Source organism: Callospermophilus lateralis, unplaced genomic scaffold, assembly GCF_048772815.1.
Source record: "Callospermophilus lateralis isolate mCalLat2 unplaced genomic scaffold, mCalLat2.hap1 Scaffold_45, whole genome shotgun sequence".
In the NCBI taxonomy this organism is placed as follows: domain Eukaryota; kingdom Metazoa; phylum Chordata; class Mammalia; order Rodentia; family Sciuridae; genus Callospermophilus; species Callospermophilus lateralis.
In genome coordinates, this window is record NW_027514398.1 from 9,933,252 (window position 1) to 9,958,319 (window position 25,068).

A 25,068-nucleotide genomic window follows, 5' to 3' on the forward strand; every position below is an offset into this window, starting at 1 on the left:
CATGGCACCCTCTTTGCCCACCCTGTCTGCTAGCACAGGGCAGGAGCTCAGAAGACATGTATTGAATGACTGACCAAATAAAGGAGTAGGATGAGACTCTATAGCCGGTCATGAGGAAGAGAGGGGCCGACACAGCCCATGCCTTCTAGAGAATGTTTCCCCTCCACTTAATTATTTAACAGCTAATTTAAAGGGCCTTTGCCTCAGAGCAGCAGCTGGCAGCTGGCCTTGGCCTCTGTCCTTGCCAAGCATTCCAGGCACACCCAGAGCAGGAGGTATCCCAAACTATCCTCTGCTTGGGACAATTCCCAGCCACTTCCAGGCCAGATTAGGTTAATCCATACCTCCCATGCCTTATCATGGTGCCTACACCCTCTCTGGCTCTTCCCTTTCAGTCCACATCAGCCCTCAGGCAGAGGAGAAATCAGGCAAATCCTTCTACACTGTTTACCATGTGTCAGGCACTGTTCTTAGTGCTTTACCTATATCAATACATTTAATCCTTACACTGCAATTATCCCCATATTAGAGATAAAAACACTGAGGCACAGAGAGCTTAAGCAACTTGCTAGGGCTACACAGCTAGAAAATGGCAAAGCTAGGATTTGAACACAGGCAGTCTATATCTCACTGACTGTTGTGATTCCTGCTCTGCAAATGAGAAAACTGGATCCGTGAGACAGAGTGTCAGTGGGGGTACTGGAGAAGCTCTGGTAGGAGATAGTCAGCATGAATGCCTTCCCTGGCCAGAGGTCACAGAGCCAGGCCCTCACTTAATAGATGAGAAAACAGACATCCTGCAGGGGGAAAGCACCAGGGCAAGAACCCTCTGTGAACCAGTGCCCAGGCTGACCTGGGATCCAGCTCCTCCTTGCTACTCCAGTCCCACCTCACCCCTATTTCCCCAATCGTCTGAGCTCATATCTTCACTTTCTCTCCCCACAAAGTACTTTACAGAGCAGTGATTAAGCCATTTTCTCCCAAGTCCTCTGGATGGGCTGGCTGCTGCGCTATCTTAAAATACTAATTTTTATCAGCTAATTTAGAGAGAGACAGACACCAGGTTAGACCAAAAAACATCACCTTATTACTTTACTACCAATTATTAGCTCATTATTTTTTACTTATTTATACTTTAGTTATTATTACTTATTATCTTACTACTATTGTTACCTTATTTCTGTTATTGCCTTATTACCTAGGCAGGCAATAACAATCTAGAGCAGAACGTCTTCTAATTATCCAAATTTGTAAATATTTTATACTCTACAGGGAAAAAGTTATTAAATAATGATGAAAAGAGAGAAGAAAACAGGTTATAATCATACAGCTCTATAACCTCCCCTCTAGTCATCTGATACTAAAATTATTTTGCACTTACTGTTACTGATCAAAACTCATTCAGCTATCTGGACTCTCACTGGACCCAGCATATAACCACTGCACTGCCCACTGTACTCTGAACAGGAAAAACCAGTAACAAAACAGAGTAGTTGTGCATTCCAGCATGCATAAAATACACTCCCACTAAAAAAGGGAGGGGGAGGATTAAGCCAAATTGATGTAGAAATTGTTATCACCCAGGAGATGATCTCAGGGGCCAGAGACAAGGCAGACTCTGCAAGACTCAATTCATTGCACCTCAGATGCTCTGCTGACCTGCACCCTGACCCCGGTGAGCATGCTTCACCATATGGACCTAACACCCAACTCATGCTATTGCCCCACCTTAAAGCTTATGTCCTGAAATCAACTTTCCAAGATCCCTTCGTCCATCCAAATGAAGCTCCGTGATTCTCTCTCACTGGGACAGGTTCTTTTCCTTCAAAGGACTCATAACAATTTGTGCACAGACATTATTGGTGTGCTTAGTTGCTGAATGCCTTCTTCACTCTTGGACTGCATACTCCCTAAGGATAGGCAATAGGATCAGCCCTGTTCACTGCTGCTACCACAAGTGCTAAACAAAATGCATGGCAGACAATGGGAACTCAAACGTTTAAATTGAACTGAGAGAATAAACAATTTTCATGTGAGGCACTGGGTTCCATCCTCAGCACCACATATAAATAAATAAACAAAGGTATTGTGTCCAACAACAACAACAAAACACTTTAAAAATTCTTTACTCCCAGATCCCAGAGTTATCCTGGCTTAGTGGTTAAGAGCATGGCTGTCCATGCTAGCCAGGCAGGAGTTTAGGGGCCAGCTGGCCCACCTGCTGGCCATATGACCCAGGAAGGTACCCAGTTTCTATGAGGTGTCGGTTTCTTCTTCAGTGACCCCTGAGTTATGAGGGTTAAATGAAACAATGCTGGAAAAGGCAGGTCCCAAGCATGCAATTCACTGATAGGCTCACCTGCACATTCTCTTTGGTCACCTAAATTTTTGCAGTATAGATGTAATAAATCAGCTTCCTAAGCGTATGCCCATCCACATCTTTGATTTTAATCATCTTGGCTTTACTCTCAGACATGTCACCTGCAGTTCACAACAAGAACAAAAAGGACATAAATCTGGCACCTATGGTATACTTAACTTCTATGTGAACTTGTCATGGAAATAGGAAAACAGAGCCTGAGCTCTGCGAAGCAGAAGGAACTGAGGTTGAGAGTGTAAGCCACTGATGAGAAGGCCACATAGCCTTGAGCTTCTGACCACCCACAAACCCAATCTTAAGCATCCCCTACATTCAGTGTGAAGGCAAATCAAATTTGCAGTAGCTCATTTAACCAATGTTTACTATAAACTTGTGCACACAGGGCCATGAACAAAACCTGCACCTGTGCTCCAGAGCACAGGCTATAGTAAGAGATACATAAAAATATTTATAAAAGAATAAGAACTTGGGGCTGAGGTGGTGGCTCAGTGGTAGAGTGCTTGCTTAGCATATGCGAGGCCCTGGGTTCAATCCTCAGCACCACATGAAAATAAATAAATAAATAAAGGTATTGTGTCCTACAACTAAAATTAACAAAAAGAATAAGAACTCAGCAAAGGTATGTACAAAGTACCAAATGACAAGAAAAAATAACACTTGTTGAGTGCTAATGAAACCCCACTTTAAATTGTTGCCTCCTTCAATCCACAGAACCATCTAATGGGCTTATTAATATTATCCACATTTTACACAAAAAGAAAATGAGACACAGGAGGGAAGGTAGTTCATCTTGCCCTTGGTCACACTTGTAGGAAGGGACCAGGATGGGGTGAATGCCAGGGAGTCTGATTAAAGAGCCCACATTTATAACCACTATGCTAAATCCCAGGAATATGGAGAAAGTGCAACAAATCCCACCTGGGAACTCGAGAGAAGCAGTAGGGGATCACAATTGAGCTGGGCATTAGAAGATGAGGAGGAGTTCCACAGGCAGCCATGGTGAGGAAGGATGAGCAGGATATGGGCTCCATATGTGTACAGGGAAGAAAGTACCAGAAGGATACAACTGGGGAATGGTGAGAAGCTGTTGTGGCTGCACACAGGTCATGGTGTGAAGAAGGAAGCTCAAGAGGTGGTTGAGGGCAGAACTTGCAGAGCCCTACAAGTTGTGCAGATGAACTTGGACTTCATCCAGAGGCCAGCTCCACTGAGAGGTTTTAAACAGGGGAATGACATCAACAGATGGCTATTTCTGAATGAAATTTTGGAAGCAGGGAGGAAGCTGGATCGACTCAGGGAGAACAGTTGGGAGGCCCTGATAATAAAACAAGAAATAAAGGGTACAGGGCTATGAACGAGGGTTGTAGCAGCAGCAGCACATTTCTGCCTGCACTATAAAGACAGCACACAGGTTTCCCTAGTGCCAGTTTCCTCCAGCAAGTGCTGCTGATGTCAGAAGGAAACAGACAGCACATAAAATAAAGGAAAACCTGACTGCAAAAAAACAAGTCATTCAGAAGCCCTAACGTGAGTGGTAAAACATCCTAGGCAGTTGTTTTCAACCAATGTTTACTGTGGAATTCAAGGAACTAAAGCCAAGAAAATAAAGTGTAGTACAGCATGTGGGTTGCAGACACCCACCTCCAAGCTGCTTGGACTGCACAGAATTCTTCTGACACAGTTCTAGATCTGAGTGACTCTGGAACAGGGAGGCAAGTCGACAGCAGAAGTGAGTTCCAAATCCTGCCCACTGGCTTCACTACCAGACCAAGTGGACCAGAGACCCTCTCTCTACTTTGTTCTCTCTTCTCTAACTGCTATGGAGAACAGTGAAAAAGGTCCCAGCACAATGAGCCCTGGTGCAGGAGGAAGAGGAAACAGGAAAAGATGGTAGATTCCTCCTACATCCATAAGCTAGGTTCGGAGTCTCTCGAATTTATGCTGACACACAAATAAAAACAAGCATAGACAAAGAAATCAGTGGTTAAATTTTCACTCTCTCTCCCTCTCAACAGCTATTAAGAAGTTCATTAAAGGGCTGGGGTTGTGGCTCAGTGCTAGAGCACCCAGCATGTGGGAGGCCCTGGGTTTAATCCTCAGCACCACATAAAAATAAATAGATAAATAAAGGTATTGTCCATCTACAACTTAAAAAAAAGAAGTTCATTAAAGAGGGTCCAATTGGTAAATATACTGCAAAAGATAATCAAATAAAGCTAATTCTTGGTTTAAGATCTTAGACTTAAAAAAAAATACTGAAAAAATCCACAGGCTGACTATAAAAACCTAAAGGCTGGGAAGCCCTCCTGTAAGAGTGCAACTGGACATGGGGCTGATTGTTTTCTTGGGTGGAATTTGTGCTTGGGGTCAGATTAGGGGTTTATAATTTTGAGGTAAACAAAGGGAAACTTCTGAAATTGTATAAAATATTTGTATACATATACAAAAGTATTTTGTTTTTTTCTGAAAGGAAGATGGATCATTTAAAAAGAATTAGTTGTACATGGATTCAGGGCCTTTATTTCTTTTTATGTGGTGCTAGGATCAAACTTAGTGCCTCACACTTGTGAGGCAAGTACTCTTCCACTGAGTTACAACTCCAGCCCAAGAAAGATCATATTTACCAGACTCTTACAGGTTTCCATACTCCACAAAAGATTAGTACACTGTTTTCTGAACAGTGGGACTTGCATGGACTTTTTCTTGCTTCTTTGCATAACTCTGAATTTTTTTGTTTTCTATATTAAGCATCTAAAACTTTAACAATCTGCCCAAAGAAATGACACCATAAGAGAAAAACTAGGGGTTTGAATGACAGTTATCTTCTAAGAAAGCTCTCTTAGAGTAGAGACTGGTATGGGTCACACAGATTTGTAGAATCCAATCTTATTGTTTCTTGTGAATTAGCAAAAACAATTACACCAAATTAAGACTTCAGTTTAAACAGGCCCTAAAAATGGAAATAGTTATAATCACTACTGTGTACCATCCCCTCTATTAAGGGTTCATGCACATTATTTTATTGAATTCTCCTAACAAACCCTGAAGTGTGTGATAATTGCTGCCACTTTACAAATTATAGAACTGGCACTTTAAGATGTATTTACACATAGGTAACAGGGAGCAGGGCTGGGATTGGAAGCTGGACCTAACTCTACATCCTGAATCATTTCTAATAAACCCCTCTATAATTTAAATATGACCCTAACCATGACCTTAATAAAAAATATTCCTAAATTCAAAGCATCATTCGAAATTCAGGAGACAAGGTGGAACTTAATATATTTCAAGCAAGAACCTAAAGGGCCAGTACCTTGCCAGGCTTATTAGTAAAGATATCCTCGACATGTAATAAAGTGTTCAGCATAAAATAAGCACTTAGAAAATACTTGTTGGAGTTAGAGGGACAAAAAAGAAAGAAGGGAGGTTTTCTCTTGACATCTCAAGTCCATGGGCTTCAATACCTCCTGAGGGGTAGAAACCATCAAGGGCTTGATCATTTTTGCTTCTTCACCCACATCTAACAATTTGACAAAATATTTATAGAAAAGAAAACATGCATTCCATAAGTTTTTTTTCTATCTCTAAGGTTAATACAACAGCCCTGCTCTGCTATTCTTCACAAGGTGCCCTAGCAGCCATCTCAGGATCTGAACTTTCAAAGATGAACATCAGCTGCATATCCTTTTAGCACTTGCCATCTTCCACTTGTTGTATACATGTATAAATATACATGTTCTCTAAATCATTGTATCCAAACAGAACAAGATCCACTCAGGGTAAGACTGATTCATTCATTCAGCAAGCATATATCAAATGTGCCTCCATGAGCTAAGCACTATGCTAGGCCCAGAGGACATAAATATTACCAAGTCCTCACCCTGCCCTCATGAACCTGTCTAGCAGAGAAGAGACAAGTACTCAACAACTACAAAGAGTGTCAAATGCAAGAATAGGAGACTCTGCTTGAAAAGTTCTTCAGTCAGGGATCCCTGCATCCTAAAGCTGTGTGAAAAGTGATAAGCACACGGAACACATGCCTGCTTTTCTAGGGAGAATCCGTTGTTCTCATTGGATTGGTTCAAAGTGGTTAAGAACAACTGATCTGGAGGAGTGACAATTATTCAGGGGAGAAGTGAGAATTAGGGAAAAGCACTCCTAAGAGATTGGTATATAGAAAGATCTGGAAGTGAGAAAGAACAAGGCCTGCTGGGAGCCATAAGTTCAGTCTAGCTGAAGGACAGCTTGCAAAAAGGAGGAAGAGTGAAACAAAGTTGGAGACCAAAGCAGGGTCTGGACCAATTGAGGGTCTTGAAGCCCATGCTAAGGAGTTCAGATTTCATCTCAAAGGTAACTGGAAGCCCCTGCCATGTTTTAGGAGGTGAGGGATACATCAGATTGCTATTTTGGGGAAAAATATTTGTGGAAAATGAGTTGGGATGGACAAACAGAAGTGGAAGCAGGTTAAAAAATTGGAAGATTGCAGCAGAATATCAAGTAGAAAGTGCTATGGCCTGGTCTAAGCAACAATGTCTTAAACTTCTTTAAATTCTTAGACCCTACCTTAGAATCCTCCAAGAACCAAAGAGATCCCAGGAGAGCAAATAATTCCACACCTATCAAGATGAATGCTAAAGTCATGTATAACTAAAAAGAATCAGTTAAAAAAATTCCACACCTCTATCAGGTACAAGTGTTCAAGTCTTAGTTCTAGATCCTAGCAAGCATACCATGTGTACAACTGAGATCTTTATAGGTGAAAAATTGTCAAAGAGGAGCAAGAAGGAGGAGGTTTAACTTGAGGAGTAAAAGGAAAAAATATTTTACCATCAGAGAAAATTCAAGAAATTCAGAGGAAAAAAATAAATCATTGACTCGTCCTCTAGGTAACTGGCATAAACTTAATGCTATTATTAAATAAATGAAACCCTGAGAATGAGAAAGCAATGGTAGATTGACTGGCAGCTCTCTCTGAAGAACAAAAGCTAAGCCACCAGCCCCCCCTACAAAACTGTATGTCCTCAAAGAGAAGAAAAAGGTGCACTCAAGAGTTCTTACATTATGGAATTCTTCCTCATTCCCAATTTGGCTCCTCTGTGCTGCAATTTATAATCTTGTATGGTAGGTAGAAAGAAAACAGACCAACCTTATCATTTGCACAATGATCCTTCATGGATGTTAAAATCATATTGAACTGTCTTCTCCCTAACCCTCATCCATCTATGTCTTAATATCTGACTTGCCAACTTGTTTGGATAGAGCTAAGCATTAAGGCCTATGTCAAGTGTTAACCTCACATATGAGAAAGAAATGCTCTGCCTTCTCCTTGCATCCAAGCCAATCCTCCTGCAAATCAGAGGTCTGAACCATTTGCCTGCACAAGTCTGACTTCTGTTTCCTGTGAAATAAGGACATTCCCTGCCCTGCCTTATTTTCTGGGCTAAATGAGATAAAGAGAGAAAGTTGGGACAGCAGGATCCTGCAGAGCCACAGTGGTGGATATCACCTCGTCACCCACCTTCCTTGGAATCTCAGACCTCCTCCACTGGCACAGGTCTCTCTGCCCAGCTAGTGGAAGAAGGAAACACCTATGTAGCCATATAAACATTTCATATCAATCCTAAACACCATCAGGTTGGTGAACTTCATAGCTACCCCTTAAATGCATAAGTGATTTGGAAATGATGAATTGCTCTACAAATAAGAGAAAATTGCATTAAGTACCTTTTCTGTGCTGGGTTCCTTAACCCCATTACCTATATTTGCTCTCTTGCTATTATTACTCCAGTCTCACAGGTAAGAAAACTGAGGACCAAAGAGGGTGAGTGAGTTCTTCTGTTCAGTGCTGAGGATAGAATTGGAAGCCAGGTCATTGTGTCTCCAAAGCCCTCTCCAGAATACCATGCTATCTCCCAAAGCAAGGTGGCATCAGCGCTTTAGTGTAAAATCCTTAGCAAAAAGGCTTCCATATCACTTCCTCTTAACATTCATAAAACATTCCTTAGCAATAGTGACCTCCCATGATGATGTGTATTTTAAGGCTGAGCTCTAAGCTCACACAAGTCTACCCTAAACCATCTCAGTCAAATCAGGTGCAACTTAATGGGGAGATGCTGAGGATAAATGGCAGTCTCCATTTTTAGGCAATAAAAAGGCCTCTGTGCAACCACAATCCAAATAACTGCTTAAAAAGCCATTTCTACATCAAGACAATGATATGGTAGATACCTTATTATTATCTAATAATAAGTTACATTATTAGACTTAACTATTGTATTGTATTTCTCAGTCCCCATTCTGAGTCTTCTAAGCCAGAAAAGATGTTTGACTTTGATGTGATATTTCAAGGATAGGAAGAAGAAACCCTAGATCATTGTCATTTGTCCAAAGGTGACCTACTCAAGAAGATAGTCACATGGAACGTGAGGCCATTAGTCATTATTGGAGTACCACATTACTCAAGTACCTCCAGCATTTAATGAAATATTCTATCCAATCTCTGACTCATTAGGGGCAAAGCTCTAAGAAACCAGAGCCTATCTTCTACTTCTACTTCCTCCAGGCCCTAAGAAAGGACTCAGCTCCCTAGTTCTTCTTCCCTCTATGCCCTGTTGCCTATGTTAGATTTTGCTGAATTCCTTATGATATGAGGTTCTTTAAAGGTACTGACACACCACACAATCACCCAGGACACAGGCATAGGCCATGAGCTGGGGCCTGGGAGGCTCTGGCAGGCAGAAAATGTAAAACAAATGTTCTATGGAATAAGTGCATCCCTAGCGGTAACAACAAAGCCAGGCTCTTGTTGTTCTACTTTGTGAATGACTGGTGTCCACTAAAATTCTAACCCCCTTGCCTCTAAAACTCCAGCATACTCCTGACCTCTTCTCCCTGTTTCTATTCATATGTTCAAAGGAATGAGTTGAACATCAGGCTAAGTATAATATAAACTGGATCATGATTCATTGAAATCAATACTGCACATGATACAAAAAAATCAGAAGAGTATGGGACATAACACTCCCAGATCTTCATGTGGAATTAACCCCAAACATCTTTGATCCTTAATAATGGATGTAAGACCCTGAAACCCGATATTCTTTAGACCTCAGTTCCTTTAACACCAAAAAAAGGTGATGACATGTCAGAGACTCGTATGGAGTGCAAACACTATAGTGCATAGAGAACCCAGAGTAAAAGGCATGATAAAATTGACTAGTCCAGTAGCCAGGTGCAGTGGTACATGCCTGTAATTCCAGCAGCTCAGGAGGCTGAGGCAGGAGGATTGTGAGTTCAAGGCCAGCCTCAACAACTTAACAATACTAGAGAGTTGTAATATAAGGTACATTGGAAGTAAGTAACAAAGGGATTTAACCTAGTCTGAGGGGTCATGGAAGGCCCTTCTGAGGAAGGGATGCTTGTGGGGTAATGAAAGACAAATAGGAGCTACATGGGCAAAGAGGCAAGAAAAACACCTCAGAAAATGGATTGCAATTTTAAAAATTATACCTATCAAAAAAGACATTTCAACTTTACATGTAAAATGAACTTACTTATGTTGAAAAATGTATTTTGTATATGTCCATTTTATAAATATAAAATAAAAAAGGATATAAACCATAATCTTACCTAGAAGATGTAATACATGCGATTTTTATTTATTTATTTTTATTTTTGCTTGCTAACATTTTGTGATCTTTTCCTGTAATCTACATATGTGACTAGTGTTTTCAAGGATGGGCAAATGGATGGATGGGTGAAAGGATGAATGAGTGGATGAAACAATGGATGGTAACCAGACCCAAAGGAAGGACTGAGCTGGGCATTACATGAGACTGGCCTTCTTCTCTTGCAGTCTCCCTTCAATTACTAGAATCCAAGATCTGCTCCAGAAGCATGTGTTCTCCCAATATCTAAAATCACTTTGTCTTTTCTAAGGCATTTCATCTATCCTAGAATCAAGTTCATCAGTCAAAAGCAAAGCCGACACTACAATTCACTGCAATTCCAAACAGGTTTCTCTCCATACTGGACTTTCAAACCACACACACACACACACACACACACACACACACACACGTGCACACACAAAGAGCTATATTGGCATAGCTATTCATTAATGTTTAATATAAATGACTGTTGGCAACAAGATAAATTATTTTAGAAAGAGATGGATGAAGAAAAGGGGTAAAAAGGAAATAAAACCTTGAAACTGAGTTTGTGATAATTCCAAAGAGAGTGTGACACCAGGAAACAGACCAGAGAAATTGAATGCAGAGTGATGGTCACTACATACAGAGCAGGAAAATGGTTCTTGGAAAACATGAGATAGGCACACCTGACCAAGTCAGAGGGTCCTTTGAGTTCTGATGGCCTCTTTCTATCAGCAGTGATTTATACAGCAGTGCATGTATCTGATTCAGGGGAGGTGCTATGAGGAACTACAGATGGGAAGCCTGGAGATTTGAAGAAATTCAGCCCAGAATATCCAGAATATTAAATGTAAAATGTGATCCTTTCCTACATGTACCCAGGAAACAGGGATCCCTGGGGAGTTGGCAAATGTGCTGAAACTATGCTAGATTTTGATCATTCTTATGTCTCAATACCAATCCCCACCATCATTTCTTCAAATCTCTTCCACACCTCTATAAAGGCTAGAGGAGACCCTAGGTGCTTGCCTGGAAGGAAAGGCTAGGGAAGGACAAGATGTGGGTCCAATGATAGAGCACTAGGCCAGGTGTCAAGAATCCAAGTCCCATTCATTCACTGTATGACCTTGGGCAAGTCCCTTCGCCTCACTCAGCCTCAGTGTCCCTCATCTGCAAAATGGGAACCAAAAGGCCTGGCAATGTACCTAGGACTCTGCACTGTTAACAAGCTCCCTAATTTTGGTTCATGCTAAAGCTTGAGGACTAATGGACTACATGATTCCACCTCTCTTCCTCATAGTGAAAAAGGGGCTACATGTCCAGCTGGCCTGGTTGAGACTTTGATTCCAGAAGTTCTCTATGGTACAAAGCTGAGAAAGGGAAACTCCTCATAGTAAGCTTCACAGCCTTCTCATTCCTTTCTCCCCTCATGCCACCACCATCAATGTCCTCCCAGGGGGGCAGCAGCCCCACACCATAGGTTATTGTGTGCCCTTCACCATACCTGTGAACATCACACAGAAGTAGGAACTGCAGGCTGCCAGGACCACACAGTGGGTTTCTATTTCCACATCTTCTGCCATAATCATTACGTCACACAACAGCTGATTACTGAAAGACACCAGTGAAGGGACAGGATGGGTCATAGCACAAACACCTACCCACGTCATACCATGGTATTGTTTTCTCCCACCCAGATTTCACACTGGTTTTCCACATGAAGTAGTCATAGAAATTTGCTCTATCTTGAGTTAAGCAGAGGGATGGGCTCTTCAACTTATTCAAGTACTTGATAAATCTTCCACAAAGAGATATCCAACTACTCTGTGGCTGTAAGTCAGGCTGCTTCACTAACCTTCACTCTCTGTTTCCAATACCATCAGCTCTGATGGAGAATTAGGAGGACAAAGGCTCAGAAAGCAGTGGCAACACCTCAGGTTGCTAGTGAATTACTGAATGCTGAGGTACACGAGCACTCCACCAAGGTGTGCCACCAGCAAGACTGAGTGCTAACAACTCTCTGAGGGTTCACCCACATGCAAAATTGTAAGAGGCAAGCCAGATTCCAGCATGTCTCTTCACATCCAGATTTAACACTATGACAAAGAGCCCTCTACCTGCACACACATAACTGAAGACCCTTTCCAAGCTCCAGTCACTACAACTGTTAAGATCACTTTACCCTGCATTTTTCTGGATAAATAAATGAATAAATAGGAATCAACTCACATTCATAGACAGATGAATATTTAAAGATTGACAGGGAGCCATAAGACCCTGTCAAACCAAGAATTTTTCCTTTATTAGCCTTCAAAGTTGTTATCATGTCTATCATTAATATAATGAATAACATTTATTGAGTTGTATGTGCCAGGAACTCTTCTAAGCATTTTTAACACATATTAGTTCATTTATTCCTCTCTACAACATGATAACATGGGGCTAATTATTATTTTCCACATAAAAAATGAGGTCACTGAGGCCCAGAGAAGTTAAGTAACTTTCCCTAGTTCCCACAGAAAGGGAGTATAGAAAGTGGAGACAGCATTTTCATGCACATATCTTTGCCCTAGAACTCATTCTATATTACCTAATCCAACTAGTGCCTCCTTTAGATGAAAGCACTACAGATAGGAGGGAAGACCAGGACAATAAACACATCTCAACCATGATTCACTGGTTGTGGTTGTTTAGCACACATATACTGATACAAAAGATCTGAAGTCATGTCTGGGTTTTATGTGAGGATGTTGAAACCAGTTAATGAGTCTGCCATGCTTGGCAAATGGAAGAGAAACTACATATTTGCCATCTCAGGTCTAGTACATTAAGCCACTGTCAACTATTAAGACATTAGTTCAGATTCACTTAGAGAAATGTGATCATAAAGCCTGAGACAGCTAGAGCTGCAATGCTCTGAGAGGGTCGTGTGGTCTATGAAGCCCAGAGAAGTGAAGAGATACCTGAGAAGGCCAATTCTTGACTCCAGAAACAGTGCTTTTCCTACTCCACCACGATGCCTCACAAGTGGCTGACACTCAAAATGGGAAAAGACAGAAGACAATGGGCTTTCAACACAACAGGTGATCAGGAAATGTCCACCACATGGCGTAAAGTACCAGTGGTGGGCTTCTGAGAAGGTAATACCTGCAGGAACCAAGAAGTAAAAACCTAGGAGTTGGGACCTCACCCCACAGTGGGCAGCAGACCTCACACACCAACTTTATCAGAATACACCAGCACAAACAGGAGCACAACTGATGCTGCCCCTATGAGAACATGAACAAATAAGCTTGCCACAGCATTTGCACCTGGCTTAGTAGCCCTTAGAACACATAACACAGAAATAAATTGGAGTGGCAGAAAGTCACCTAAGAACAGGCTGTTTTTTAAGTCTGGTCAAAACTATTGTAAAAACTATATTCCCAACATGAATAGACAAACTTTGGATACTTTCAGTTCTATTAAGGATTTTAGGAGACTTTATTTACTGCTATTTATAGATGCTATAGTTACTGCTATTTATGAATAATATATTTTTTAGATACTAATATTTTAAAGAGAAAATTGCTGACAAAAAAGAGTCAAATTTGCAGTGCTAGGAGCAAACAAGCAAATGTCAGAGTGAAATTCATTGCATATATCCAAAAAGGCTGATAATTTGTGAACAAATGAGAAAGAGATAAGAAGGATTGGGAATAGAGATGATCCTTAAATAAATGAAAGAGAGCAGATCCAACAGGTGGAAAACAAAACTCAAGGCCAAATAAATCTACCTGGGTAAATGGTCAAGAGAAATTTGCCAAAAAGTCAAGGTAAGCTTTCCCTGAGGGTAGGGAAAAGGCAGTACCAAAGCACTACAAAGCTCATGAGCATTTCTGTTTCACTTACCAAAAATCCTATGGATTCCTTTCATTTTTTTCTGAACTATGATATTACTCCAAAAAATAATCTTAAGGAGAGAAAAGTGGACTATATGCTTTACCACTTGTAGGAAAGTATAGTGTAGCTGTTAGGAATTAGAATAGACTAACTGAAATTCAAGCCTCTGTCTCACTGCTCTATAGCATAAGAGAGTTACACTATCTCCAGAGTATCACAGAATTGAGATATATCATAAAAGAGATAATGAACAGAGCTAATAGTAAATACTTGGCAAATATTAGTTTATTCTTTTTCGTCTTTATTCCCACAAGGTATTTTCTTTAAGAGTAGAACTTTTGGACATGATAAATGTGAGTTGTCTATTGGGCATCTAAGTAGGGTTATCAAGTAAGCAGGTCTGGAGTCCAGAGACAGGAGATGTGTAAAGGATGAAGGCCAAGCACAGTGATGTGATGCATGCCTACATTTCAAGCTACAAAGGAGTCTGAGACATGAGAATCACAAGTATGAGGACAGCCTGGGCAATAGATTAAGACCGTGATTCTATTTTTGAAAAAGTATGTGTGTGTGTGTGTGTGTGAGAGAGAGAGAGAGAGAGAGAGAGAGAGAGAGAGAGAGAATGGGGGGACAGTCAACAAAAAAGATAATGTAGAATGAGCATAATGAGCATAAAGATAACTATACATATCAAAAGAACAGAATTGAGAGTCCAGAAATTGATTGTGATTCTTTTACTAGGGCACCAAGAACTTTAACTGGGAAATGGGCTGAGATAACTGGTTATCATTAGGCAAAAGTATTAAGTTGTATCCCTACCGCCTACCATATGTAAGATTTAATTTACAATGATCAAAGATCTAAGTGCAAGAGCTACAACTATAAAGCTCTTAGAAAAAATATACAGGAGTAAAGCCCATGATTTCAGGTAAGGCAATGTTTTCTTAAATGACACCAAAAACAAACAACAAAAGAAAAAAATGACAGACATCTAAATTTAAAACATTTGTACTTTTCAAAGGACACCATTAGGAATACAAGAAGCCAATTCACAAAATGAGAACAACTTTTTACAAATCATCTATCTGATACTGGGGTTTTAAAGGAGAGGTGGATGGCACTGTTTGCCCCCAGAATTCTGTCAGGACTGAGAAGGTAGCCCTGGTGTCAAGGAGAAAGTCAACCTTACACCTATCCACCTGAATCTGCACCCTGGGTTCCTGTCTATTGATCATTACAGCTGAGGACAAGGACCCAAGGCACCATCAATCTTTGTTTGCCATGCCCAGAAGATCGGAGGGTTCTCTGGCCATAGGCCTCCTGTGGGATCTAGGACAGTCAGAGCCCCAATGACCTTGTTGTTGACATTTAGGGCATGGGGTACACGGAGTGCATGGTGCAAGGTATGTCCTGACCCAATGTCCCTCCTTGCCACACTTGAAGCAGGTTATCGGGGGGGGGGGGTTCAGTGATGGGCGGTGACCCAAGGAAGCACCCTGCAGGGCCTGGGTGAGCATAAAAACCTTAAAGGCTACCACCAAGAGCTCAGTCTGGGGGGGTGGCAGGGCCTTGTTCGAGCTTTTCTAGTTTGGCCCAGATGTCAGGGTAGCTCTGTGAGAAGTAATATGTCATAAGGACATCATGACCATCTGGGGTTTCTGGATCTAGGTCACTGATGAAGGGCTTTTGTAAGCCGATCCAGAAATTCTGATGGGGTCGCTTGTAATTTTTGGAAATTGACGGCCTTACATTCCACTTTTTTGAGCCCAGCAATAATACATGCAGAGAATTGGTCCCTATTCTGTATGCTAGCTTGTGTATAATCCCAGTCAGGAGTTTGATCTGGGGCAGCAAGTGGCCCCAGAGGGTGACTGGGATTAACTCCGTGAGTTTCATTCACATGGGCTCTGGCAAGTTCCCAGACTCTGGTACGTTCCTCAAGAAGGAGAGTATTAGCCAATAATATATAAGTGAGGCAATAAGCCTGGAGGACCCATTGAAACACTCTTCTGTGGTGAATGAGCCCAACCTTCACTTGAGTTGCGTGAGGTCATTCATAGAGAATGGGACATGTGCCCGGATAATGACCTCAGGTCCAGCAACCTCTCTTAAAGGGGACATGGCTTGTGGGACTAGGGCCAGGACCTAGTTTGGGGGGAACTAAAGGTGTTGGCTGAGTTGGGGAAGCACCTGAGGGGCTGGATGGAGCTAATGGGGGAGGTCAGTAGGGAGGGGGTTTATCTGCCGGATAGGTCGGGGTGAGAACAAAGAAGAGAAAAAGCCTCAACATAGGGGAGCTCCTTCCACTTTTTTGAGCACTTGCAGAAGTTAAATAGATATCTGAGAATTGTGGTATCTAGGGATCCTCCTGGGGGCCATTGACTTTGATTGTCTAATTAATAGTAAGACCAATCTTGTGTGCAAAATTTAATAAGTGGGAGTCTGAAGGGAGATACGGAGAGGCCCCCATAGGTCAGGAGAGAGCCAAGAGTGGTAGAGAGAGAGAGAGAGAGAGAGAGAGAGAGAGAGAGAGAGGAGTGCCTGTTCTTCCACCCCCTCAGTACCTCCTGCTCATGAACCAGGTTCCAGAGACTCCACCGTGACCCTGAAGGTCATGGTGGGGTGTTTTCTCTCCTTCACATTGGGCATCAGAGATTTGCCAGATGATCTCAGTCAAAGCTCCTGCATAGTCCGTTTGAAGTTGGATACCCATTAGGGGACCTACTGAAGAGCCAGTGTTGTGTGAATAGCAGCAGTGCTCGAAAGAGTGGATGTGGATGGCAACCCTTGAGAGAGGGGGCCCTTGAGCAGGGAGGCATTCCCCATCCCAGGTTTCAGCACCAATGAAAGAATGATCAAGGCTTGCCATCGGAGAAAAATGCCCATTTATTGAGGAACAGCTCTGCATATTTATAGGGCCAGGGGTAGTTTGACAGTTGGCATGGGGTGCTTTTTGATTGGTGGGTAAGGATCAGGTGAGCCCAGCAGGGCTACTCTGATTGGTGGGTAAGGTTCAGGTGAGCCAGCAGGGCTAGTCTGATTAGTGGATAAGGATCATGTGATCCAGCAGGGTTCACCACTGGACGGCTCTTCTTGGGGTGTGGGGAAGTTAGTCTTTGGAGGCTGGGTGACTCCCAACAGGAGGATTGCAAGTTTAAAGCAAGTCTGGAAAATTAAGGAATACCCTGTATCAGACAAAATAAAATGTGTAGTGTATTGAGGGTGTAGTTCAGTTGTTGGGCACTTTCCTAGCATTGGTTCAATCCCTTGTACCAAAGAAATGAAGGAAGTAAGTGGGGAAGAAAGAGAGGGAGGAAGGAAAGAAAGAAGGGAAAAAAAGAAAAGAAAAATTTTGAATGAGAGGTTTTTGCAGACTTTCCCATAGAAGGAAGGAAGTAGGGAAAAAGAAAGGAAAGAAAAAATTGATAATGAGATGTTTTTACATATAAAAAACTTTCCAAACTTTCCCATGTAGAAGTCTTCACAAAATTAAGAGTAGAATATAAATTATAGGATTATAGGAACCATACGTTATATTAAAGAACTTCTGCAGTAAAAAAAATCACAAAGAATTGAATATAGAAAGAAATTTTGGAGGACAGAATTGATAATGAACAGAGTCATTACTTAAAGCTGTTTTTTTAAGTCTAAAAATGAAAAACATTTTTAAAAATCACATATCAAATTCATGTTAAAAATCCAAACATCAATATTGGATGTTAGGAATATATAAGAGGATCATACAGAAATGGTGTTTTGAATTTTGTATCCTTGGAGGAGTAACATAGCTACTTACTTATTAATTTAATATAAGTAAACATGAATGCATTTGAATTATTTATTAAAATATAAATACTGCTGGTAATGCTGAAAACTGAAGAAAAAGCATGGGTTGTTTTGTTGTTGTTTGTTTTCTATAGGGGTACTTAACCCCTGAGCCACATCCCCAAGTCATTTTTAATTTTTTTTTTTAATTTAGAGATAAGGTTTTGCCACTTTGTTTATGGCATTGCTAAGTTGCTGCAGGCCAACCTCCAAATTCTGATCCTCCTGCTTCAGTCTCCTGAGTTGCTTGGGATTACAGGCATATGACAATTTGCCTGGCAAAATCATGTATATTAATGATGGTCCCAGACAAAATATAACTCAAAGCAAAAACCATAGGGAAGGATTAAGATAGGTGAATTCATTAAGACTGGTGTGATTCATTTGAATGACTAATTGAAACACATTTGAAGTTTAATTTTAGTGTTTAATTTTTAGAGGTCTGGGAAGAGGTAAGAAAACCAAGGAGGGGTGGCCCAGGGGCAGTGGGGACTAGGGCTAAGGGGAATCATGATCATCTTCAGGCCTGAAAGGACAGGGAAGAAGGAGATGATGTCAGTACCCAGAGAGGTCCAAGGGTCTGAGAGATTGCTCTCTGGTAAGGTCTCCATCATGTGTCAGAGGAGATGGATGATTTGAATAAGACATGTATAATCTTGCCCTTATATGTTTTTGCACATACAAGATGTATAATGTTGTGACTAGGGGTATGGAAATTAGAGCAAGTAGACCTCAATTCACATTCTATGCCCCTGTTCTCCTTGTGGCCTTGGGTAGACATCCTCATTTACAGTTTGGGGATGGTAATATATACATAAAGCCCAAGTGTTAGCAAGAATCTCACTAGAGTACAATGAGAGGACTCTGCTCTTCTCTCATGCTCAAATTAGAGTGGGTAAATTCTGGGGTAGGGTGAGTCTACTTAAGCATTAGAAAACACATATACCTAAATAATTTTTAAAGCTTTATTTTGGTAGTACTAGGGGTTTAACTCAAGTTTGCTTTATCACAGAGCTACATTCATGAGCCTATTTATTTTTATTTATTATTTTTATTTTGAGGCAGGGTCTGGCTAAATTGCCAGCGCTGGCCTCCAACTGTGATCCTCCTGCCTCAGTCTTCCAAGTCAGTGGGATTAGAAGCATGCACCATAGAGGCCAACCCTAAATGATTGCAGGCATCAGAGCACACATAAATTTAAATTTGAATTGTTGTATTTTTTCGTACTGGGGACTGAACCCAGAAGCACTTCACCACTGAGCCACATTCCCAGCTCTATTTAATTTAATTTTATTTAATTTTGTTTTATTTTATTTTATTTTGAGACAGCGTATCTCTGATTTGTTTATTTCCTTGAAAAATTGCTGATGCTTGCCTCAAACTTAAAATCCTCCTGCCTCATCCCCCTGAGTTGCTGAGATTACAGGTATGAGCCACAGTGCCCAGCTTTAATTGTTTTGTCAAGGATCATCCCAATCATATAAGCTTCTCATCTGCCAAACAGCTTTACTTTGCTCATGGATTAAATCAACATTCTCAAGACCCTCAGAGGTACATATGTCTGGCTGGATGGCTCCTCGTCCCCAATCATCCTCTCTGCTACAGCCTTACTGGCATCTCTTCTGGACTTGTGGGCCCTCTGTACCCTCTCTGTGTGACTCCCCTGTCCTCAACATGTGTAAGGGTTACCAAGTTCAGATTTAGCTAAAAGACACAGCCTCCAGGAATCTTTCCTGACCCTATGAGGCATGAGGTCATTGTCACACTTATACCTCTAGTTTTCTATGAATATAACTTGTTACACCTTCATTTCTGGATCAGCAGATAACCCAGTCAAACCCAAGGTGGTTTCTCTTATTGAATTAGGAGATTCTCCTAATTGGATCTCCTGGAGTCCAAGCCCTATCCATACCTTGCAATTTTCTTTAAAACTGCAAACACAGCTAGAGCATGAAGTCTGAAATTTCTCAGGGTTCGTGGCTGGACGCATCCTGGAAAAGGTATTTAGTACATCTTAGAGCATGTGGGGCCTATCCTGTAATTGCAGAGGTATTTGGGGAACCCAAACCATCTTAAGAGAGCTTTTCAGTGAACTTTTTCTAAGCCTTAAGCATTCCAAGGGCTTCATTGGAAAAAAAAAGACCGCCATAGGAAAACCAAGTGGGTAAGTCACAATAAACAATGACTGTAACCTGGCCAGGCATGATGAAATATGCCTGTAATCCCAGGGCTTAGGAGGCTGAGGCAGGAGGACCACAACTCAGCAAGGCTTTCAGTAACCTAGTGAGTCCCTGTCCCAAAATTTAAAAGACAAATAAAAATAAAAAGGGTTGGGGATGTGGCCAGTGGTAAGTGCCTTTGGATATTCTCTCTCTCTCTCTCTCTCTCTCTCTCTCTCTCTCTCTCACACACACACACACACACACACACACACACACACACATAGAATAACTGTAAACTGATGTGATGAGTGGGGATCAGAGGTCCATCTGGGCTGGATGAGTGCCTGCTGTCCACTCCTGGAATACTTTTTTCTTCTTCCCTTATTTTCATTTTAATCTCCCCTCTGCCCTCTACCTGTTTTTTTGGTACTGGGGATTGAACCCAGGTATGTGTAACCAGTGAGCCACATCCTCAGCAGTTTTTAAATTTTTACTTGGAGACATGGTGTCTAAGTTACTTAGAGCCTTGCAAAGTTGCTGAGGCTAGTTCCCTTCTTGATTTGTTCAACAATCTGGCAAGCCTGGAACTTTCCTTCCTGCACCCCACCCACTCCAACCCACCTCTCTCAGCCTGGGGTAGGGATAAGAGGACCCTCCTTCTTGTTTCCTCCTTCTTGCGGATTGATTCTTTCACCCACTCGAAAAAAGTCCCAGATCATGTGCTCTTGGTTTCTCTGCAGATTCTTCTTTGGGGAGTGGGATACTAACAATTTTATCCCCACACTTACCTCAAGGGTTCCAGTTGACTGCACTCTGAAGCCCAATCTAGACACTGAGGACAGATGTCTGGATCATAGCAAAGGATCTCTCGTGCTAAAATAAATTGGGGTTTACATTTTGATAGACATAAAGAAGATTATATATATATATATATTTTTCCTCTACATCCTTCAAAATGCCAGCAGAAGGCTTTATTCTTTATCAATTTACTTGTGAAAATGAAAGTTTTGTTCTTTTTAAAATATAATATTTTTGTATGAGTAATTGAACCCACTTGGGCTTTACCACTGACCCACTGGAAATTGTGAGCCTCCAAAAATGAGAGACTGGATTAAGACTATGATTCCAGAAGTGATCATGGATCCTTCAGGCATTCATACTCTATTTCCCACGCTTCTTCACCAAAGTCCTGAAGTTCTCTGGGATTGAAGGAAGAGGCATTGAGTTTTATCCATTGTGGTAGTAAACTTGGCAGTACTGTTTCCATGCGGTTCCAGCCTCGACTTCTATGTGGAGCAATGGCACTGAAGCCCATGCAACAGGAAAGCAAACAAACTTTATGTGTTCTGTAAAACCTTTGTGCACTCTCATGCAGCCTTTGTTTTCGCCCTCAATTCAGTTCTATAACCTGGGTAAACTCAGATGTACAAAAGAGGATTAATCATAATGTATAATGCTTGGTTTATGTATGGCCCTAAAGCATGAACAATTCTGTACTATTTCCAAAGTGTTTGTCTATACACCATGACCCAGACTTCTGCAGTCTTGTTTATGCATATTCTATTTAATAATTAATTTGATGGAGTTCTTAAATTTGGCCGGTTGAATGATTATAAAACATGGTCTTCATATTTCTCTGTTTACTTATAAGACTGGACATCTTTTAATATTTATTTTTGTCATGTTTTCTTTACTATAAAATAAAGGTTTGTACCTTTTGCCCATTTTTTCTTTTTTTAAACATTTTTTAATTGTAGTTGGACACAATACCCTTATTTACTTATTTTATGTGGTACTGAGGATCAAACCCAGGGACTCTCACATGCTAGGTGAACGCTCTACAGCTGATCCACAACCCCAGCACTTTTGCCAATCGTTCTATTGAGATCTTTAAACTTTTCTTAATGATATGTATAGATACTATTTTTTGTTGCTGTTGTGTGTTGCAAACACCTTCTGCCAATTTATAGCATTTTCTCTCTTTTTTGCTTTCCTAATGGGTTATTTTGAGGAACCTAAGTTAATTTGAATGGTCAATATTTTTTACATTTTTTTACAACTAAAATTAGTGCAGATTTACAAAGAGAACTATCAGTCAGTAACACAGAAACAAGTATGCACATTAGTCTTTCAATCCTAAGAAGGGATCTCAGAGGCAAAACATGGAATTTGATAGAGATGAAAAACTGAGATACACTTGTTCTTAGTCTTCTTTGTATTTAGAGTAGAGGTATGTGTTGCTTGATAACCAGACATAGCCTGCCTAACATTTGAATAAAGGGTAAGTGGTGCAAAGAAACACAGGTAGTGGAAGATCTCTCTGGTGGTGATGGCAGTAGCAGAAATGCCAAGTTGTGGATCAGCAGTTGCAGCAGGCTAGCATGGGCATTCAGTGTCCAGGGTAGCCAGCATTAATGGTGTGAGCTACAGCACCCAATTTTCTGTGACAGTGACTTCAGTGAACTCACAAATGTTTCTGAATGCAATTTTAGCTGTGATCTGGTTGTAGGACTTTGAACCTCCTTCTTATTTGTTCATAGTTTGGACTAAGTTCTTACCCACTGGTCTCTTTTACCCAGAAGTCTCAACTAAAGTAAAAATTTCCAGTATTTTTTCTTTTTGTTTTTATTCATGGCTATTATTAACTGTTATCCCAAGCTCTTTCTATGATTACTATTTTATTGTTTCTTTTTGTTTACATATGAGAGCAAGATCCATTTTGATATAATTATAAAAGCATGGAATATATCTTGTTCCAACTATGACCCTATTCTTTTGGCTATACACAATGGTGGGATTCACTGTGATGTATTCATATATGTACACAGGAAAATAATGTTGAATCCATTCCATTATGATTCTTGATGGCTGGAGGAGGTAGAGCTGTCACATCATATACTTGCTGAATGTCCTCTGAACTAAGCCTGGACTACAGTGAACAAAGTCCTATCCATATGACCACAGGAGCTCTGAGAGAGGTATACAAGGAATTTCACCTTGTAGGCTCTTGGGGGTGACAGTGGCACTCATAGGACTGGCTCTGTAACCACCCAGATGGCCCAACATCAGACCTAGGCTGGAGAAGTGGGTAGGAGAAGCTTCCTGAGGCCATGAATATCTCAGTGTAGATAGAGTGGCAATAGTGTGACAAGACGGAATTTGAAGCCAGAAGAGCAGCACCATTTTAAGCCCTGCACAGGGTGGTGTGTTCAGCTACTGGAGACTCCACTAATCTTTATACTTTGTAAATTGCAGACATTTATAGGAATTCACAAAGTCCAGGTCTTGGCTTGACAAAAGGAAGCAGGATGTCAGTTTCAGGAGATGAAGTCATTGTAAATGGAACCATCATTTCCAAGTTCTTTGGAATGAGGCAGGCTAGACCTTCCCTCAGTCCTCTGAAAGATGGCCTCTTCTCAGTCTCATGTGAGCACATGAACAGTGTTTATGAAGAAGCAGAATTCACAAAATGGGACTTTGCCCGAAGCAAGAAGACTGGAGAGAGATCGAAGGGCAATCTAGTAATTCTAGGTGCTTATCTTTTCCTTTTTGTCTGTGCATTTCCACATACTTTACCTACATTAACTCATTAACAATCCAAACCTTACAATAGCCATCCATCATTCTGAGCTTTGGGATGAAGGTGGTGATATCATCTAAGCTATGTATCCATAGAAAGCTCCTTCTTGAGAGTGACAATACTTTTCTGTCCACAGCTCACAGAATCCTTTCCAGCCACTAGTGGTAAATGCATTCCTTGACTCCTGTTCAGAGAACTCCTGTGGTGCCACCTCAGTGCACTGTCCAGGATCTCAGAACATCACAACTGGAATTGTTCTGCAAACATTCCCTGCAGTGGGTAAGCCTGTCTTATATTATTTAGAACATTGACTTATTCAACTGATCCAGGGAAGATAAGTGAAATGGCCCAAGCAATACAATTATTTAGGGGCACATGAAGTTGCAATTACACCATTCTGAACAGAATGCAGTAAGGGGAAAAAATCTCTTATCCAACAGATAAATTAACACTAAGCCCACAGGCTCAGAGCTACAATTAATAGAAAGCATGTTCCTGAGTTATTATAATGTGAAATGAAAAACAATGTACATTGAGGACCAGAACCTGGGCAGCCTTGGGCTTCATGCATAATATCTTCCAAGACAGAATAATACCTTTTTTTTTCAAGAACACACCTAGATCAACTCTGAGCTTTTTACAGAATATAAATAATTCACAGAATAAAAATAAATATTTGTGGATTGATTTGATGAGCCAAACTTCTTGGCAGCTTGACATTTTTCCATTTTCAGCTTTATTTTTTTTATCCCTTTTAAAGTTTATTAATAAAGGCATAGCTGTCTAGGGATCAATACAGCTGTTATAAATGTTCGTGTCGGTTGTAGTCACCTATGTTTCCCAAGCTAGATTTTAAGAAACATTAATTGTGGGGTATCTGAGGGGGAAAAAGATTCTGTGTTCAAATAACTGAGTAACATTATTAAGCTTCCTACCTTGTCCCCCAAGAGTCTAAAGGTGCATAGTTTATTAAAGATACTGTGAAGAGTTGGGAAAAGAAAGTTTTAACTTTGTTGAAAGAGGCATTTTCTAAGATTTTGTCCATGGTAGAATCCCTCCCACATATTTGCAGCTTGGATTACAGGTGTGCACAACCACACCTGGCTTTGCCAATCCTTTATTGGTAGATGTAATAATTTCTTTTAGTGTGTGTGTTGGGTGGCTGAGGATTCAACAAAGGCCTCATCTATGCTATGAAAATGTTCTATCACTGAGCTACATCCTCAATCCTAATTTAGGGTTCTTGTCTATTTTTCAATTCTCACTTCCCAACTGATCTCCGGTTAGCCGGTCATTTGTATTCCCTCCCCCTGTTTGTAAATTTGATACTAGGAATTGAACCCAGGGCTACTTAACCACTGAGCAACACCCCAAGCTCTCTTTTATATTTTATTTAGGAACAGGGCCTCGCTAAGTTGTCGACGTTAGCTTTAAACTTGTGATCCTCTTGCTTCAGCCTCCTGAGATGCTAGGATAACAGGCATACCACTGTGCCAAGTTTGGTTTATCCCATCTTTATACTCTGTCCTACATAGAGGGAAGCCATGAAGACCCCAATTCACAGTTTTTTTTTTTTTTTTTCGTCTC

General features: G+C 40.9%; 1 protein-coding gene across 1 annotated transcript in view; it reads right to left on the bottom strand.

The window, feature by feature from the left end:
- Positions 1-16,627, bottom strand: part of LOC143388954 (kelch-like protein 3) — a 133,942-nt gene extending 117,315 nt beyond the window's left edge. The window contains 3 exon segments of the mRNA XM_076842361.1: positions 2,360-2,481; positions 11,537-11,643; positions 16,479-16,627. Coding sequence (XP_076698476.1) covers positions 2,360-2,481; positions 11,537-11,643; positions 16,479-16,627 — 378 coding nt within the window.
- Positions 16,628-25,068: the final 8,441 nt, after the last annotated feature.